The sequence below is a fragment of the Octopus sinensis genome, linkage group LG3 (genome assembly GCF_006345805.1).
Source record: "Octopus sinensis linkage group LG3, ASM634580v1, whole genome shotgun sequence".
NCBI classification, from domain to species: domain Eukaryota; kingdom Metazoa; phylum Mollusca; class Cephalopoda; order Octopoda; family Octopodidae; genus Octopus; species Octopus sinensis.
In genome coordinates, this window is record NC_042999.1 from 125,720,684 (window position 1) to 125,740,444 (window position 19,761).

At 34.7% G+C, this 19,761-nt stretch overlaps 1 protein-coding gene across 3 annotated transcripts in view; it reads right to left on the reverse strand.

The window, feature by feature from the left end:
• Window positions 1-16,528, reverse strand: part of LOC115209412 (pachytene checkpoint protein 2 homolog) — a 28,875-nt gene extending 12,347 nt beyond the window's left edge. The window contains exons 1-6 of one of the 3 annotated variants that reach the window (XM_036501284.1): window positions 14,983-16,528; window positions 13,739-13,841; window positions 10,294-10,459; window positions 9,136-9,318; window positions 5,051-5,141; window positions 2,180-2,316 (exon numbers count right to left, since the gene is read on the reverse strand). In XM_036501284.1, the coding sequence (XP_036357177.1) occupies window positions 2,180-2,316; window positions 5,051-5,141; window positions 9,136-9,318; window positions 10,294-10,459; window positions 13,739-13,824 (663 nt within the window). In that variant the 5' untranslated portion in view covers window positions 13,825-13,841; window positions 14,983-16,528. Of the gene's footprint in view, window positions 1-2,179; window positions 2,317-5,050; window positions 5,142-9,135; window positions 9,319-10,293; window positions 10,460-13,738; window positions 14,113-14,348; window positions 14,408-14,982 lie in introns of those variants that run through there. The other 2 variants (XM_036501283.1, XM_029777821.2) reach the window with 2 other exon arrangements.
• Between the last annotated feature and the right edge of the window lie 3,233 nt (window positions 16,529-19,761).

A 19,761-nucleotide genomic window follows, 5' to 3' on the forward strand; every position in this document is an offset into this window, starting at 1 on the left:
TAGGAAATATACATAGTAGATAATCACACTCCCATACCCACATTTTACATTTATATACAGGTAGAATAGTTAGTGGGCTGTTATGTAGATGATTTTGTGTGTGTATATGTGTATGCACATGTATGTATGCATATGGATATGAAAGTAAACAGACATATACACGGATAGGTACATAGGTTATATGAACAGAATCATACATACACACACAAAGACTAAAACACACGACCATATACACACACACTTCATACAAGGACACATATGCAGACACACATCCACACATATGGAGATGCACATCCATACATACAGACACAGTACATAGTCACAAAAACCCATACACACACACTCAGACAGAAGTATACACACACACACATGAACACACAAACACGAATACACAAACATATGAATATGCAGAATACCTACAAGCGTACACACATATATACATAAGCATACACACACTTGCATGAATGCATACATACATGTGTATGTGCTCACAGACAAAAATAATGCAGCTTGAATAATGGACAGAGTTAATTACTATTGAAAAGGTTGCAAGACGCAACGAAAATTTTAGAAAAATAAATAAGTAAATGAGTGGAAATTTTACTAGTGAGTGTATCAAATTATAGGGCACTAAAAGAGAATGACTCTCCCCAGACACCACAAAATAATTTATATAGTTACGGTGATATGAAAGTGGAAGTCATGCGTAACTGAAATCATATGTGTAACGAAAAATTCATCTTTGTTCTAATGAACAAATGGTACCAAAATTAATGAATATAGCTAGGAACGGCTGTACCCCCCCAGTATTAATGCATACAATGTAATGGAAATATTTTATGATAAAGATGTACTTTAATTTATAAAGGTGTTATACTTCAGTTCATAGGTTAGTATGAACTTGAGTACCTTCTTGATTTTTCATCAGATGATTAAGATTTTAATTGTAGACTGATTAACATAGCCTACTAACATAGTTTCATCATCCTCATTTAACATTCACCCTCAATGTCACCTCACCTATTCTCACCATCCCCACAGTCCCTTGATGACATGTCCCAATACATTTTTGCCATCATCTCTCTCTCTCACTATTGCTCTCTTCATCTTCCTAACTTACTCCCCTTTATTTTTTCCAAATGGGAAATCAATGTATCTACTCTACAGCTAGACACCTATACTTTCAATCTCTCAACTAGCACAAAGCCACATCCCCTCACTACTACTGCCCCCTTCCAGTTGAGGGTTTTTTGTCTTGTAAGGTACTTGGTAACCCTGTTGGTGTTGGTGCTATGTAAAAAGTACACCCTGTAAAATTGTTGGCATTAGGAATGGCATCCAGCTGTAGAAACCATGCCAAAACAGACAATAGAACCTTGTGCAGCTCCTGGCCTTGCCAGCTCCTATCAAACAATCCAACGTATGCCAGCATGGAAAACAGATGTATGATAATGATGATGATTACAGCTGGATGGCCCTTCCTGCCAACAAATCTCACCTGTCTCCAAGCAAAGTAATATTTTTCCATAGATAGATATGTTTTACATGAAAGATTGGAAATGAACAACCACATTCATATGATGATGCTCATTTATAACAATCACACAACACACACACACACACACAAAAAAACACACATATATGATGGGCTTCTTTCATTTTCCATTTACTAAATCCACTCACAAGATTTTGATTAGCTTGGGGGCTATAGTAGAAGATACTATCCTAAGGTACTGGGCAATGGTACTGAACCCAACATAACATGGCTAGGAAACAAGCTTCTTAACCACACAGCCATGCATGTGCCTCTATTTCATATTAAAGAAACTCAAAGATAAACTCACATCCAAACATACACAAATAACTGAATGAACTCAAATAGATTAAAAAAGAACATAAAAAATGACATTGGAATACAATTTCTAAAACAAGGTGATACAATCAGAATAAGTAAAGATAATTAAATTATATAATTATTAACAGTTAGAAGGAAATGCAATGTGAATTACTTTAGATAATTAAATGATATAGTGGCAATTTATTTGTTGTCAACAAATTAAAATTTTGTCATCGAGGAAAAAAATATAAAGCTAAGGATAAAAAGGAGTAAATATATTAAATTGTTTTATCAAATTTATAACAATATAAAGAATGAAATTAAGATGAGAAATAATCTTACTTCTGAAAACCACTTAGAAAACAATCCATGACTGTTAAGTTCTATTAATGTGCCGTAACTATAGCGGTCGGATAGTTGAATAGATATTTTCTGTGCCAGAGCTTTACACAGAGAAGTTTTCCCAGTTCCTGGTGGTCCTAGAACATATAATATCAATGAAAATTAACAATAAACTTTATTCTTTAACAAAGAATCATGATGGTCAAGTAGATAAAAGGACAGTCTCTTGGGTTTAAAAGTAGTGTGATTGCATCTCATCATTACTGCAATTTTATGCTGAGGGCAAAAGAATAAACTTCACTTGTCTGTTGACAGAGAAATAAAAAGCAGAAAGAAAAGAACTGGTAGTAGATCACGAAACAATTTGAGTGGTTTGGTGATGTATGATGAAGAAAACCAAATCTCCTCAAAAAGATAAAATATTCTTTAAAATCCATATGGTCGATGAAAGATAAATCGAAACAGTACATTTGTTTCAATTTATAATGGGCAGAACAAAACAGGTTTCCTAATGTAAGAAACCTGTTCTGGCCTCTTCTTTCATACTTTAACCCTTTAGCATTCAAACTGGCCATATCAGGTTCAAATATTCTACCTGTTTTATGTTTAAACTAGCTGGATTTGGGCTCTTACACCTACCCTACAATGTCAGTCTAAAAACAAACAATCACATCACTGAAATCTCAGAACTACAAGATAATGCATAATTAAAACAAAATGATTTCAGTAAATAAGCATTACATTTGACTGAATAATCTGAATGCTACCTCACATCTCTCAGTATAAAGCTGCTCCTCCTTCTAGAGTAACCTCACTCAGTCAATGGGAGTTTTAATCTTATAAGTCACATGACAATCCCACTAGTGGTGGTGTCACAAAAAAAAGCACCCCATATACTCTGTAAAGTGTTAGGCATTAAAAAAATATCCAGCTGCAGAACTCATGCTAAAGTAGACACTGGAGCATACTGCGGTCTTTGGAAGATGGACATTAACAGATGATCTTTTATCTTTTACTTGTTTATGCCATTAAACTGCAGCCATGCTGGGGCACCATCATCATCATCATCGTTTAGCGTCCGTTTTCCATGCTAGCATGGGTTGGACGGTTCTACTGGGGTCTGTGAAGCCAGAAGGTTTCATCAGGCCCAGTCAAATCTGGCAGTGTTTCTACGGCTGGATGCCCTTCCTAACGCCAACCACTCCGTGAGTGTAGTGGGTACTTTTTACGTGCCACCCGCACAGGTGCCAGACAGAGCTGGCAAACGGCCACGAACGGATGGTGCTTTTTATGTGCCACCGGCACGAGGGCCAGGCGAGGCTGGCAACGGACACGAACGGATGGTGCTTTTTACGTGCCACCGGCACGAGGCCAGTCGGGGTGGCGCTGGCAACTGTCGCGAAACGGAAGGTTCTCTTACATGCCACCGGCACTGGTAACACCACCTTAAAGAATTCTTAGTCAAATGAATTGACCCCAGTACTTATTTAATTATACCTGGAACTTATTCTATTGGTCTCTTTTGCCAGACTGCTAATTTACAGGAACATAAACACACCAACACTAGTTGTCAAGCAGCGGCAGGAACAAACACAAAGACACACACACAAAGATATATGCGACAAGCTTCTTCCAGATTCTGTCTATCAAGGCTTTGGTTGGCCTGAGCATACAGTAGAAGACACTTGTCCAAGGTGCCATGCAGTGGGACTGAATCCAAGACCATGTAGTTAGGAAGCAAGCTTCTTACCACACACCCATGCCTGCATCTACGATGATGATTCTTAAGCTTTCTTTTCAATGTTTCACTGACATTTTCCATGCTAGCAAAAGCGAAATGGTCTTTATTGGGGCACTTGTTTAATCCTAGAGTATATCTAAGACTACATTATTCAATATGTTCTTCACTTTTTATAAGATGGTGTGTGATTTGAGGAAAATTAGGTTACTATTTCAAGGAGGTCAAGCAACTACAGTTCTTTATCAAGGCAACTGTTTTACTATTACTCAATAGATTAGATATGAATAAAACCTATTAGTCAGATGTCAAACAAGTGCACAAACAGAAGCAACTATGGTTTGTCCATAATCCAAGAGTATGGCTGTGAGTATGGTTTCAAGTCATGATTATGCTGTTTACACTGTTGCATTTTAATCTCATAATTGTTGTTGTTCAACCTTAGATGATCCCTGGCCAAAGAGACCTATGATAAAAGGCAGTCAAGTTGTGACTAGCTCAGTATTAGAAAGGGCATCCAACCATAGAAACCATACCAAACAGACAATGTAGTCTGGCGTGGCCCCCGGTGTTACCAGCTCCAGTCAAACTGTCCAACCCATGCCAGCATGGAAAATGGATGTTAAATGATGATGATAATGAACTGCATTATCCAATATGCTTTTTTTACTAAGAAAGAAGGGTACAAGCTGAAGGTACTTGGCTGATATTTTTAGCATATTGGGGTTTCATAGGAATCCCTATTTTGTTTGATATCAATCTAACAAATCCATTACTTTATATTTTATTTATTTAGAATTGTTTTCCTTAATCTGTTTTACCAAAGAACTTTTTCTAGAGGAAACATTACTTAGTGGAATTGTCATACAAAGATGCAGTAACAACAACAAATTAGCTAGAAATAGCAACCAAATCTCTCCTGAATCACACCTTAACATATTAAAAAAATAATAGAACAGGATGGTCGCAACTGGAACACTTTTGATTACAAGTCTGCTTGATCACTGGGATCACTTGAGGCTAAAGAACAACTGACAAGACATTTGTTCAAACAGCATTCAAATCTCTCAGCATCTTACAATGAGAGAGAAAAAGAGAATTATATAATAGTAAATTTCAGAAACTGAGCTTACCATGCAGAAGAATTACTCGATTCCAGGAGATTATATTACTGTTGACTTTATTATCAGAGAAGAGAAGTGTAGTCATAGCATAATTCAAAAGCTGGTTGAAAGAAAGAAAAACAAGGTAATGGTAACCAGATAGTAAATAATTACTAGTACCAAATTAAAGTTTTGTTTTGGGTTCACTAAATAATCACCACCATAAAATTTATGTTGGTTTTTCCATGTTTGCATGGGTTAGGTGGACCTTCTACAACAAAGAGTTTTGCCACACATTAAGATCTTTTGTCATCACCTTCATGAGGCTTAGCCTCTTGAGATAATCCTTTAACACTTTTCATGTTTTCTCATTTTGCAGGTTCCTTCCAATGGTGGATCACTTGGCATTTCTTTACCCAACTGTCTTCCTCCATATGCATCACATGTCCATACCAATATTGTCTTCTCTCTTGCTTACCACTAATACTTAGTTTTTCTCTCAGTTCATTTGTACTCTATCGTTCATGCACCCTAACAGTACACATCCAGTGAAACATGCTGGTCTTCTTCCTTTCCAACCTTTGCACATCCTCTGCATTTAATGTTTACTTTGCATTACTATGCAAGATTGTACACAAGAATCCTTATTGCTATGGAGACTTAATCCTAGATTGACACTGAGTAGATATAAGATCAAAGGTATTCTGCCCATGACCATCCCATCTTTTACTTATGTGTGGGAAATCCAGAGCTACATTATCCAAAGTGTTCTTGTCTAACACAGTAGAAGGGATTAGAGGAAATATGGCTGTATCTAACAGGTCAGTCAACCATGTACACATTTTCTTATTGGTTTGAGAATCTTCTTGTTGCTCCTTGAAAATTTTCCACCCAACTCTTATTGTCTACTATGCTTTTGGAACACTCAGCTTCACTGTTAATTAAGTCACTTAGACAGCAGAAACAATCAACTACTTCTTAGAATTATTCCAAAGATTTGAAAAAATTTATTTCAAGAGTCATCATACTACTATATTCTCCTGTGCATACACAACAATTAAAGTCTTCCTCATCTGTCACCCTGCTTTTGAGCCCACTACACCTCTTATGTACCCATAGTTGACATTGAGTACAATGTATGAAATTCTTACCAACTCTTTTTCTTTATATTGAGTATGACTGTTTCCCAAATGGCACTGGAGTTCAGTCTTCTTGCCTGCTAAATAAAACTTTTGTCTTTGCTAAGTTTATGTTGCAACCTCTCAATTCTAGGTTTTACTTCTATATTTGGAATTTCTTTCAATCTTTCACAGCTTCAGCTATGAAAATTGGGTCATTAGTATACAGCAGTTCCCATGGACAACTGGTTTAAATGTTTTTATAGCCTGAAGAACTATAACAACAGGAGTGGGCTGAGAATTGAACATTGATGGACATACGCCTGCACACTAAATTCCTCAATGAAAACATTGCAAAAACTCACTTTTCTAATGGCACCTCTGTACATAGCTTGCACAGTTCTCACCAGCCATTCATTTATATATAGTTTACTTAGTAATCACCTGATTATAGTGTGTGAAACTCTGTCAAAAGACTCCAGATCAAAAATAATGGTATGCCCTTACCCAAAAATAATGGCGTGTCTGTACTCATCTCACTCTTAAGAGGTTATCTCATTTAAACTAATTATCTTCCTAATCAGTTATGCTGTACCTTTTGTTACTTTCATGATTTGGTACATCATTTAATTTTGCTGCAGTTGCATCTTTCTAGAGCTTCTCCTTTGCCTTTGTAACAGTTTATTATAATACTAGACCAGTCACAGGCTATGATGCTACTTTATATGACTCGATTGAGTGACTAGCTGTTGGTCCAATTGCTTTCTCTGCCTTCAAATCTTTAATTGTAGTTCTGCACACATGGTTATCAACTTCAATAGCTGGTCCCTCATTCTGTTAAACATTATCCTCATTCAATATGTTCAAGTCCTTTCTTCTCAATAAGTGTGCAGCTGTCATTCTGTACATACTTTTTCTTAATGATATCTTCATTTGCACTGATACATTCCTTAGCTATCTAAAATATTCCATACTTCTGAACATCTTGCAGAGCATAGGCAAACTTCTTACTTTCAGCTCTCTTCATGCTACGTAAATCTGATGTCCAACTTCTAGCTACTTGACATTGTTCTTTGCTTTCTCACCTTCTAATCTTTCCAGGACTGTCTTTGTCTTTAGTCTTTATAGCTCTATCAACTGTATCATTCCACCACCAATCTGGCTGGAACCTTGTTCCATTTACAGATCTTGCTCACTGACTTGCATTAAAATCTTTCAATTGTCCTTTATTGTATACATAGTATGTTATATCTCCTTTGCCTCCTTATTGTCATATGCATCAAAAATACTTCCTTGAATTCAAATCTTATCAAGAAGCCTTTCAAATTCCATACTTTCTTTTTCCATGTTGTCTTGTGCCTCTGAGTTCATCTAGGTCTTATTCTGATATCATTTATTTCTAGCCTATGTTGAGTAGAAATTCTTTACTGGAGGACTTGATATTCACAAATTGCCTACACCCTTTCCTGGAGAATATGAAGTGTATCTAGTTTTCATGCATGTTCACTTGATTGGTAGATTTAAAAGAGGGCCTCAGAAAAGCAGTCTATTTCCTCATCTGTCAGTCCTTATTAGTGGGTAGGTGGGTGGTGAGACAGATTACTGTTACCGTCATGTTTCTCTATGTCTGTTGGATCCACACGAGTAGACTCACTTTCATACATTCTCCACATTCAGCAGCTTCTCATAGTAACACTTCCATGTCTGTTCTACAGCTTTATTGAGAGCAAGTGTGCTCTTATTGCCTTGAAAACATTTTGATTCTCTCTAGTACACTGCCTTGTTAGTCTGAATGCCTTGCCCCTCTGATTCTCATGACACAGAATATGTGCAAACTTCTTTCTTTCTGTTGTTCCCCTTTCTAAGTATACTTGATGTCTGGCAATTTGATATATTTTTGTTTTTGCAATCCACTTTCTTTGTCTGATCAAGCTTGTCTCTTATCTTTTATAGCCCTATGTACAATACTATAGCATAACCCTATCACTTACCTTTTGGTTGAGACCTTAACCCTACCACAAATCTAATCTATAGCTTTCAGCAGGTTGTCCTGGAGAAATGACCAATTTTTCTCTGTGTTATAAGTCTCTTGCATAAAATATAAAATCAAATTAAACTAAAATTTTGTAATACTAGTCTTTTTATGCTGTTATTTAAATAACCTATTCTTAAAATATGCAATTTTGCAATAAAGGATTATCAAATACAGTTTTTTAATATCTTTCTATGGAAGCATGAAATCTTATGGAACATTTTATTCAAGAAGTTATATGTAATGGACACTTAACCAAAGTGTTGCACAGTGGACTGAACTCAAAATTATGTGAACTTATTAATCACACAGTCATGCCAGTATGTATATCACTTTGTGATCTTAAGCATTTGTACATTTACAGCAGAATGTGAATTCTTAAAACTATAAACTTAACTAAAACACAGGATTTCTTTTTGAAGGCTTGACAATGTAGATGCAGTGGTCAGAAGAGAACAAGTTAAGAATGGTACACTGAATGTGTCATGTTAACTTATGAAGAAGGTTGAATTGAAGTATGTTGGAAAAGACATTAAACATCAAAGGAACTGGTAAATGTATGCAGTTGAGACAACAGATTGGATTGAACAGGTAATACAAATAGATGCTCATTGTTACATTTAAAGGAATGTGTAGTAAAAGATTTCTTGGAAAGAACAAGTCAGATTTGGAAATATTGAGCTTTGCCAAAAAGATGATGTAGAATCAAGATGGATGAAGATCTTGTGAATCCACTCATCCAGTCCTTGGAAAAAAATAGACATAAATCCAACAATGATGAAATACAAAAATTTATGAATTAGAATGTTAGATAATTTAATCTACAAATTATATGGAATCCTTCTTTTATCATATTTAAAAGCAATACAAAGTTAAGGAAAGGAAAATAACTAACAGGGTTAAAATGAAAGGAAATATTTTGTAGTGAATGAGTAATTTTCTTGAATAATCAATAAATTTCTTACATGAGCCTTTATATCTTCATCAAATACTAGAAAATCCCACATGTTATAGAAGGTTAAACTAGGCAAGTTCCAAATCTGTGCAACACTACAATTACTATCATCTCCAAGATCTTCATCTGAGGGACCATCTTCATGTAAATGGAAAACATGCACTTTCAAATTGTTGCTCTGTAAGTCAATACTCTGAAATATATAAGAGTACAAAATACAAGATCTATATTATTTAAGAGAGAAAACAAATGAATCAAGCTAATACTTTTTTGTAATTTTCATTTAATATCTCATTTTGATAAAGTGAGGTTTGATATTAAGGTGAATTTTAAAAAGTAGGAGTTAATTGAATATCAGAGATGGTGCATCCACTACACATGTGCACAAAACCTATTCAAAACTAAGTGCAGGAAAAGCAAACCCATAGTGACTACACTTCCTATATTTTCTTTGTGTCTCTTGCACTGATAAAACATCCTCTACTCTTCAGAACTTAACTAATTGTTTCTTCAGTATTCAATATAATCAACTACTACTCTTATCATTGTCACTGATTCTCTTCTGAAAAGTCTCCCAGAACTGTCTCCCATTGGCTTCACTTGCTTTTACTCATATCTTTTCTTGTTATCACTCTAACTACAATTTTTTAGCAGTATATCAAATGAAAATGGTTATAGGACCTGATCTTTAACTTTCAAACAGAAAATATATTAAAGATGAATAAACATTTAATTTGGTGTGAAGGCATTTTGGAAGACTAATTGAGTTAGTTCCCCCCAAACACACACACACACACTTCAGTGAATACAGCACAAAAGTATTAATCAGGCTTAGAACTTTAAATAATGAGAGATTTTTGAAAAATCTGTACTACCAATGGATAATATTACTATATCTCAAAACAAAAACAGGTTCAATCTTTGTTTACAATTAATCTCACATGATTTTTAAAAAAAAGTTTTAAATATTTATTTATTTACAGCTAGGTAGACTGACCCTTTTGAACAATGAAAACCCAAACCCAACTCATAAATATAAGTAGAATCAACTACCTTCTGAATGCAGTCAACATAAAACTAGAAAAATATATAAAAGATTTCTATATTTAATTACTACATTAATTACATATTTTAAAAAAATATGAAAATAAGAAATATAAATATATACCTGTCTTTCTCTGATGTTTAAATCTGTATCACATAAAGCTAAACTTTTTACATGAGTTTTTAAGTCGTCATCATCAAACTCTGTGGTAATAAAATCACCATAAGCCACCTTCTGATTATATAAGAAGATTTTGACACGCTCTTTGATAAAATTTTTCCGAGCAATGCTGTAAAAATAGAAAACATTTTTTATACTTTAGTTTGTCCAAAGCACATTCAATTATAACAAAGTGTCAACACTGATTGAACTGTATTATGCGGATATAAGAGTTAGAGCAGAGCTTGGGAATTTGTTTTCCTTTTTTTTTTCATTGGAAGGCCATACTGAAGTTAACTGCCATTGGACAAGACCAAATAATACTCCACTCCATCCAGCTAAATCTATAATTTTATAAAATGTAATTATTTATATGATATAAACCTTAATAAAATGAAAGCACATTCTGTTAGAATAAGCACCCCAGTAGATGTTTCTCAAATAGGTAATTAGCCGAAAAGATATGCTTTGAGATTAAATTAAATCAACAAAATGTATTCCAGTATAATGATTCTCCTTCAAACATTGCACATTTTTCAAAAAGTGTTGTAGGTTCCTTACTTCTGAGAGTTTTACTTTCTGACAACTGCACTGTACTATACATATGGTCTTAACCCTTAACATTAAAAAGGAATCAATCCACCTCACTGTTAACATGTAGTGTAGGGGCAGAAAAAACCCTAACTCACTGCATAAGAACTGTAAGACTGACAAAGCTCTACAAAAATGAGTTGTTTTGGCTATACTAAATGAAGATAAAGTCTTTAATGCTGTACTTACAACACTTAAACTTAACAGCATCAGGTCCTTTGTCCTCATCAAGAAGACCTCAGATTAAAGGCATTTCACTGTAACTATCCCAGCATGATTCTCTTTTTTAAGACAGTAGGGTGTAATTTGAAGAAGATCTGACAGCAATTTCTTGCAGGTCAAGCGATCATATAGAGGATCCCTTGTTGGTGGTACTTTATGATCAAAGGAGTTCAAGCCATAATTGTCCCAACTTTGTTTCATGTGTAATATATCCACGTCTACATTATCCTGGACAAATATATCAGTGGAAATCGAATTTCTCTCCCTAGTCAAGATCTGAAACCACATTTTGAAATTCTCCCTAGCCATACGGTCTATTGTTTGTCAAAAGGGAACACTGATTAATGTGTTTTCTGTTTGACTCCTGACCTTGCTATACCATTGAAAGTTTATACAAAGTGTGTTCTATATTAATTTAGTTATAATTACAATGATATATCCATTTTCCTAGCTAGTCTGCACAATAATAAATACAAGCATTCTGTAAGGAAAAGGCAGTGAGTGAGACTGACCAACAGAGGCCGACCAGCGTGAACGAAATACTGTCTTAACAGAATTAACGTCACAGAGGGGCAGCTATGACATTCACCAGCAATACAGTTGTCTTGTCCACCACTCCTTTTCTCACTCGCTCACTTTTCATTTCAACAACATCACTTGATCTTTTTCGTTACTGCTGCTAGAACAACAGGGAATAAGTAAGTCTAATGCTATCTATCCTTTTACAAGAAAATATAACTCTCATTACCTCATATGCTTTCTGACAGTTTTTATACACGCCTGCCCATCGTGGTTTAGATTTAATTATATGTAATAGTGAAATAAATATGTTATCTACAACTTTAGCCACTGTCTTTCTTTCTTGGAGTCAGTATCAACATCATCAGCACCTTCAACATAAACAACAACTATTACAAATCTTCGCTGTTTAAGGGTGTGATTTAAGGGAGATTTGGTTACTATCTATAGCAAATAGAGCCATCCTATGATTATTTCAATGGTTGAATGCCTAGGCAGCACTGATTGAACAAAAGTGTTTGAGCCATGATTATACTAGCTTACTTAAAGTAAAATGTATCCAAGATTATGAATCTGTTCTGTATGGCTGCCAAGATTTCAAAAATCAAAGTTTATTTAAAAGTTTAACATTTGGTACATTAATGTAGTTTTCCAAGCTGAATTGCTGGAGATATTTAACTTTTTCCAGAAAAATTTGGGGGAATGGGTCAGACGATTATGTCGAATCCAGTAATCAATTGGTACTTATTTTATCAGCCCAAAAGGATGAAAAGCAAAGTCGACCTTGGTGGAATTTGAACTCAGAATGTAAAGACGTTCTGCCAACTTGCCGCCTTGTCTCACAATCCATTTCTCAGCACAGCATTAGAGTTCCCTCATATGCCTAATATAATCTAAACTCCCTTTCGAGAAAGACAGAAATCAATCACTTTTCGCCAAGCACCATTTCTCTAACTTCTTTCATATCCTTAGCACCCTAGCCATTATATTAAGAAAATTATCTGGGTTAAAGAAACATGAAACCACAGGCTCTTGGAGCTATTACAGAAAGAACAAGTAAATGAAAAATAAATATCTCCCTAAATTGGATACTAGCTTCATAGGTTAAATTTTTTTAAGTGAACCAGTTTTTATTTACTCGATAAGTAATATGAAATAAATAGAATTATCGGCAATGTTTCGTTATTGGTACCAGTGAACGAAGCATTGTCGAATTATCTTGCACAGAGCTGGAGTAACCATATGCAAAATTCGAACTCAAAAGCTAAATAGTTTAATGTATCATTTTATTTATCTTTCTACATTTTGGTGGGGAAATGATGATAACTTTTCCTTTTCCAAACTCATTTCAGTCATTAAATATTTCTTTTGAACATGAGAATCAGACACCTGTCCAAATAAAGATATCACTTCAATTGAAGAATCCTTTTAGGATTTCCTACTGTTTACAATAATTCATATTTTCAGCAAGCTTACTAAAAGTTAAACAATTCCAGTTTTACACTTTTCTCTTTCTTTATAATGGTTTGGTATATTAAAAAAAAATCTTAATTGAAAATCAATTTATTATTTACTTTAGATATATATATATAAAAAGTAAACTTAGACGTCTTTGAAACGAAGAATTTTTTCCAATTTTTAAATTTTAAAATACAAGATCCAATTGGTTCGATAAATTTACATTTCAGTGAGCTGAAAAATAAACTATTCCAACTAATATATTTCAAAGGTGCAAAGCCTCACATGTATAAAGAGTTATGGAAACATTCAAATAAAAGAGAAAATCTATATAAAGTCAAATTTATGTAGATGTTTACTTGCGTAGGTGGAAGTGTTAAATAAAGTATATTTTAATGGTGTGATAAGCTTAAGAAAAATAAACATTTCGATCGATCTATGTCACTGTTATGAAATGGATCATGTTTGCTAAAACAGTGTGGTTAAAAAGAAACAAAATGATTAAATTCAATGTACCTTCTGTTCGGAAATTGTTTTTTCCTGATAAACGTAATGATAAACAGGAATCGTTTTCAGTAATAAAAAAGCAACATCAGGTGATAATCCAAATTATACATACCTTTCTGGTTTCAGTGCTACTTCGACGTGGAGAAACGATTGAAAATCTTGAGGAAGAGCATTTTCTAATTCAGCAACTCGATCCATTAATTACAGTTTATTGACTGAATTAGTTTCAACAGAAAAACGTATAATGAGATCAATTTGTCAAAATTCGTTTGAAAAATTATAATATAAAGTGTATTAAATTTCTTTTTCGTTTTCTTTCTCCTTTCAATTATATGAAATTTAAAACTATGTTGCTAAATAATTAATTGTAAAAAAAAAACATTTATTTGTGTTCTTATGAATAATATTTTCGTAAAAAGATAATTAATTAATCACGTAGACTTGAATGCGGATTGTGAAATGAATGAAAAAACTAAGCTTAAATAAGTCATTAAATTGCAGAAGACATACTGAAACTTTTCAAAATTTCCGCCCAAATCATAAACCGACTCATTTGAATGTCGCTAAATGTCGTATATATCTATCTATATCTATATAAATATATATTTTAATGTTTAGAGTTAAAAAGCCAAAAATTAATAAATATTTTAATATAACATTCAGTACTTAATTTTTGATAATGAATAATTTGAAATAATAAAAATATGAAAATAACGACTTTCCGTAAACAAAATTGCTATTACGTGAACAGTCAACATTTGCTGTAAAATTGCACTTTAGAATTGTAAGGAAAGAAAAAAAACTTTCGTATCTTCGTTTATATTTTAGTAATCATGCAATGAAAAATTAAATATATTTTAATTCATGAACTATCATTATCATACAGGAAAATTTGGTAAATGTTATTAATAAAACATCTTTTATGAAGAACGATGCCCGAATCACCATACCATTTTCTTAAACTATACTTATAAAATTCAAATTGAAAAGTTATGGAGACGAAACTTTGTAGATTACAAATAAGCGATAAAAATATGTATTTTGTGACTGACATTGAATAGATCAACCAACTGGATGTTTTTAGCATTACGAATTAAACGCTTAAACTATTTTATTTACTTTCAGCGAATTTCACGACAAGCACTTACACAACAATAACGCAATAGATTAATCATTGATTCGTCACTACATTTCTGACGGTAAGAGTGTCAAGGGAATGCCCCTGTAACTCGACGCAGAAAAGATATCTTGAGGGATTTCGTAAAGCACTTATTTTCGTTTTTTTTTCACTGTTTATTTACCGACATACAACGATGAAGAAAGACAGATATTCACACACTTCCGCACAATACATACCTACACAAGACCTGGTTGAACTTTTTCTTCGCTCTCAAATAAACCAGCACTTCCCTAGCCTATCTGGAGGTCTATACAGGGACAATGCTCTTCTTACAGTCACCAATATTTCCCGATCATCCAGTGAAAGTGCTTGGAAGACCCCTCATAAGTTTTTAAGAATTATACCTTTCTATCTCATTTGAAAATAGCATTAAAGCAGCTAACTTCTTAGAAGTGACCTGAAAGAGTAATTACAATATATCGATGTTCTTTCTAATTACCCTAGATTTACCCGTAATAGCATTATCACTAGTATTTCAATCAGAATTTGTCACCTATCAGCTAATGAGGATATCTTTAATAATTATGTCCCATACTAATTATACCAGGCTTTCAAGAATGGTGGCTTCTACAAGAGAATTTCTTACATTCCCAATACTAGGCTAAAGACAAAACTTGCACTTCTCTTTCCTAATGTGGAATCTAAGTCTGCCAAGCTTGCCACTACCCACCCACATCTAATCACCCTGCAATGGATTTTCTTGTGGTCAGCACTTGCCCAGTATTACAGCCACCCCAGGAGTTGTAAGCTCACCATTCTCTCTCCAAGTTAAATCTTTACCTAAGCTATTTTTCCAAATCCTAAGCTCTAATTTCCCATTACACCACAAACACTACCCCATCTCTAATAAATCTTCAATTGAAAGCTCATACTTCAAAACACCAAACTTAGGATCTATAATTTGCCTCTTCTAATGGGTGCAAATTTAGATGCCTTACTGTGGGCCCTTTAAACTATTCATTTGGACCCCACCTTAATCCACTAGATACTAATACTATGAACTTTGGGAATCCTACCCACTTCAATGATAGTCACCCTAGTACCATCAGCCCTAGTTCTAGTAACCTTAACACATGTGACAGTGGTGACACCCTCTTCAGTTCCCATACTACTAACGATAACACCTCTGGTCCTCTCTTGAGGGTAACTGATCATATGAATCAGCATAGAATAGAGATTAATCCTAAGTCCACTGCTAGAGGGAAAACCTGTAATTGTCAGGTCTCCTAACTATGTCTGTTAGATGGCGTTTGCTTACGTTATAATGTTATATATAAATGTCAAGTAATAACCCCATGGTCTCACCAAACTGGGGTCTATAGTTGTGGCACTGTTGATTTCACATGGCACTACTGGGCTCACCTGAATTCATTCTCAAATGGAGCCTCTAAACTCTCTACCTCCCTGGCTACATATATACACCAGCTCAAGTCCTAGGATATTCCTCATTCTTATCTTGGTCTGTAGTTTGTGGGGCTTCACCATACAACATTAGCTACCATGTTTGTAAGTTATGTTGCATGGAATTACTTATTGTTCATCATTATAATACCTCATTACTCAATAGGTTCTCTCGTGTAATCTTGTGTAAGCACAAATTTTATTCCACATTTGCCAATTACATAAAGTCTTTATGATTTCTCTTGATTGTGGTTAAGCTCTTTACTTATCTAACTATACTAGCAACACTTTCTCCTTTTCTTCTTATCTCAGCATACCTTCCTCCACTGCTCCTTTCCTTCATTGCTTATCTATTCATCTGTTTACCTGTCAGATATATATATAGTGTTTTTTCTTTCTGAATATATGTAGCTATATGTGTGTGTGTGTGCGCACATATATATGTATATGTATATATACAAACACATCTACATATATTCAGAAAGAAAAAATACATTATATATGTACATAATATATATATATAACAATATAATATATACATATATATATATATATACATAAAATACACCAATCTGACCGTGGCCGTTGCCAGCCCCGCCTGGCACCTGTGCAGGTGGCACGTAAAAAGCACCCACTACACTCACGGAGTGGTTGGCGTTAGGAAGGGCATCCAGCTGTAGAAGCATTGCCAGATTAGACTGGAGCCTGGTGCAGCCTTCTGGCTTCCCAGAACCCCGGTCGAACCGTCCAACCCATGCTAGCATGGAGAACGGACGTTAAACGATGATGATGATGATGATGATAGATAAATAAAGAAATGGAGTTAAATGCAGACATGTTCCCTTCATCATATATGCAGTAACCACATTCGGTTAAAATGGCTTATTGATATGTTTTGTTTCTCTTTTTTTCACTAATGAGAAGATCGCATTATTTTACATCATTTTATTCCCTCTGGAATAATACCAATGTTTTCTTCAAAACATATGTCAGAAGTATAAAGATTATAGTAACACCTGTGTTTAACTCCATTTCTTTACCTATCTATGTTATTTAAAATCATTTCACTAAACCCTGAAATTTCTACCTTTATAAGTAGGTTGTTACATCTTTGGTACTTATGTGAATTTTTGCTACCGTGCTATTTATTTATATTTTCTGTGTTATTTGTACACATTGAAAAAATACACATTTATATATCTCTTATATAAAATCCGTTCAGTCTCTGAGTGTGTGTGTGTTCTCAGATCTCAGGCATCCTCCATCCAATTGCGCTCAAATTTTATATGTAGATACCGACGGTATCAGGGCGTGTATAAGTCTTGAAAAAATTACAAAAATCGATTTCAGGTGAGAATGTGATCGATAAAGCCGTAGGAAATCGTTTTTCTTTGGTTGCATAATCGACTATATGGCGCTGATAGGAGTTGCCTCCCTTAACACCAAGTTTGCATATTTCATACACAGTCAATCATTTTTCTTAGCTCAAAATTAGTTACTTAGTTCCCTAGGTTGTTGCTTTTCATCAAAAATCGCCCCAAGTTGATTTCCTGCATGTTTTATTGGATAAACTTATTATTGTCCCAGGTACGTTCTCATAAATTCATCATGCTTTTCCATCTAGAGTTACCTCCAGCTAACACATTTGCATGCATCGTTTTTGTCCTGCTTTTCTTCCGTCAACTTGTACATAACTGCACCTTCCATTTTTTGTTTTTGTACTGCTTAAAGGCACGTTTCTTTCCTGCCAAGCTTACTGTTTAAACCATGTTTGTGTTCTCCCAGTCAACAGCCTTATCATTACTGGTACTTTGAACTCTTCGGTTGCATATTTGTGTGAATAAAATCGTTTTCCTTTGGAATAAAAAAAAAGTCTATCTTTATTTCTTCTTTTGTTGGTGTCTCAAATTTAGGTTAAATCAGTGTTTCTCAAAGGGGAGGCCTATGGGGCAGTCAGACAAGTTGTTTTGAGAAAATTTGGTGTAAATGTTTGGAAATTGTTCAACAATTTCCATTTGATTTTGATGTTCATGACTCAATAGGTCTCCTCATGCATGGCATGTTGCCCTATGATCCAAGGTACTTTTTGAGTGGGCTGATTATGTGACACTGGCGTACGTTACATGTTGTTATATATATGTATGTATACATATATACGAGCAAAATGTCCCCTGTCCAATGGACGGTGCTGGTGGCACATAAAAACACCATCTGAACGTGGCTGATACCAGTGTTGCATTGACTGGCTCCCATGCTGGTGGCACATAAAAAGCACCATCCAATCATGGTCGCTGACAGCCTCCTCCGGCCCGTGTGCCGGTGGCATGTAAAAAAGCACCCACTACAGTCTCAGAGTGGTTGGTGTTAGGAAGGGCATCCAGCTGTAGAAAGACTGCCAGATCAGACTGGAGTAGCCTCCTGGCTTCTCAGACCTCAGTTGAACTGTCCAACCAATGCCAGCATAGAAAATAGACATTAAACGATGATATATAAAACAATATATATACATATAAAAGGGGTGGACATCCATTATGCTAGAAGTAGATCCGCTATGGTCTTACTACTAAGAAAGGAATGTTCTCAAGAAAATTTAGCAAATGCCAGAACGTTAATCATAAACTAGTTTCGCCATTAACACTTACGTGAAATTACTTACGTAATTGTCCATAGCTCATCAGTATAATCGTCATTGCAAATATAATTTGCAGAACTATACATGAGATTGAACATGTATAGTTCTACCAAGAGTTATCTTTCACAAGTCTTCGTCTTGGTACACTAAAATACCGGAAATAATTCTCTGCAGTACATGTATTTTAAAATTTACTTACAACTTGAAAAATGTCTCATCTAGAAAGCTACTACTAGATCCATCAGAGCTTGGCTGTGACTGAGAGATGAGATTGAAATATATTCACTGGTGGGATCGGGTTGTGCAAGTTTTTGTAACACACACACTTGCACCCTGTCCATCTCCGTCATACTGAAAATTCTGCTGATTCTTGAAGCAGTTTTGCTTCTAAAATCATAAGAACATTCCTAAGTCAAATATTTTGCAAGTGATAAGTAAACTATGAAAGAGCTATCCTTAAATATGTTGAGTACTTTGATCTGCAGACACCTTAGCATTATTACCAAGAATATCTGTATTTATTCTTTGTATATATATGAGACAGACAGATATACAGCCGTTCATAGGATTTGCCCCCATCACATGACAACCAGTGTTGGTTTATGTTTGCCTAACTAAACAGCTTGTCAAAAAGAGACTGACAAAGTATCAGGCTTAAAAGAAAATAAGTACTGGGTCAATTCATTTGATTAAAATTTCTTCAAAGCAGTGCCCCAGTATGACTGAAAGAGATAAAGGATATACTGGGTGAAAACTGAGTTCATTTCGTTACTATGTGGTCTTGGTTTCTATTTCATTATATCTTGTGGGAAGTATCTCCTACTGTAGCTTTTGACTGACTAATGCCTTTTGAGTGAAATTGATACATAGAAACCCATCGGGTGTATGCATGAATGCTTACCTTCCTTTCTTTGTATGAAAA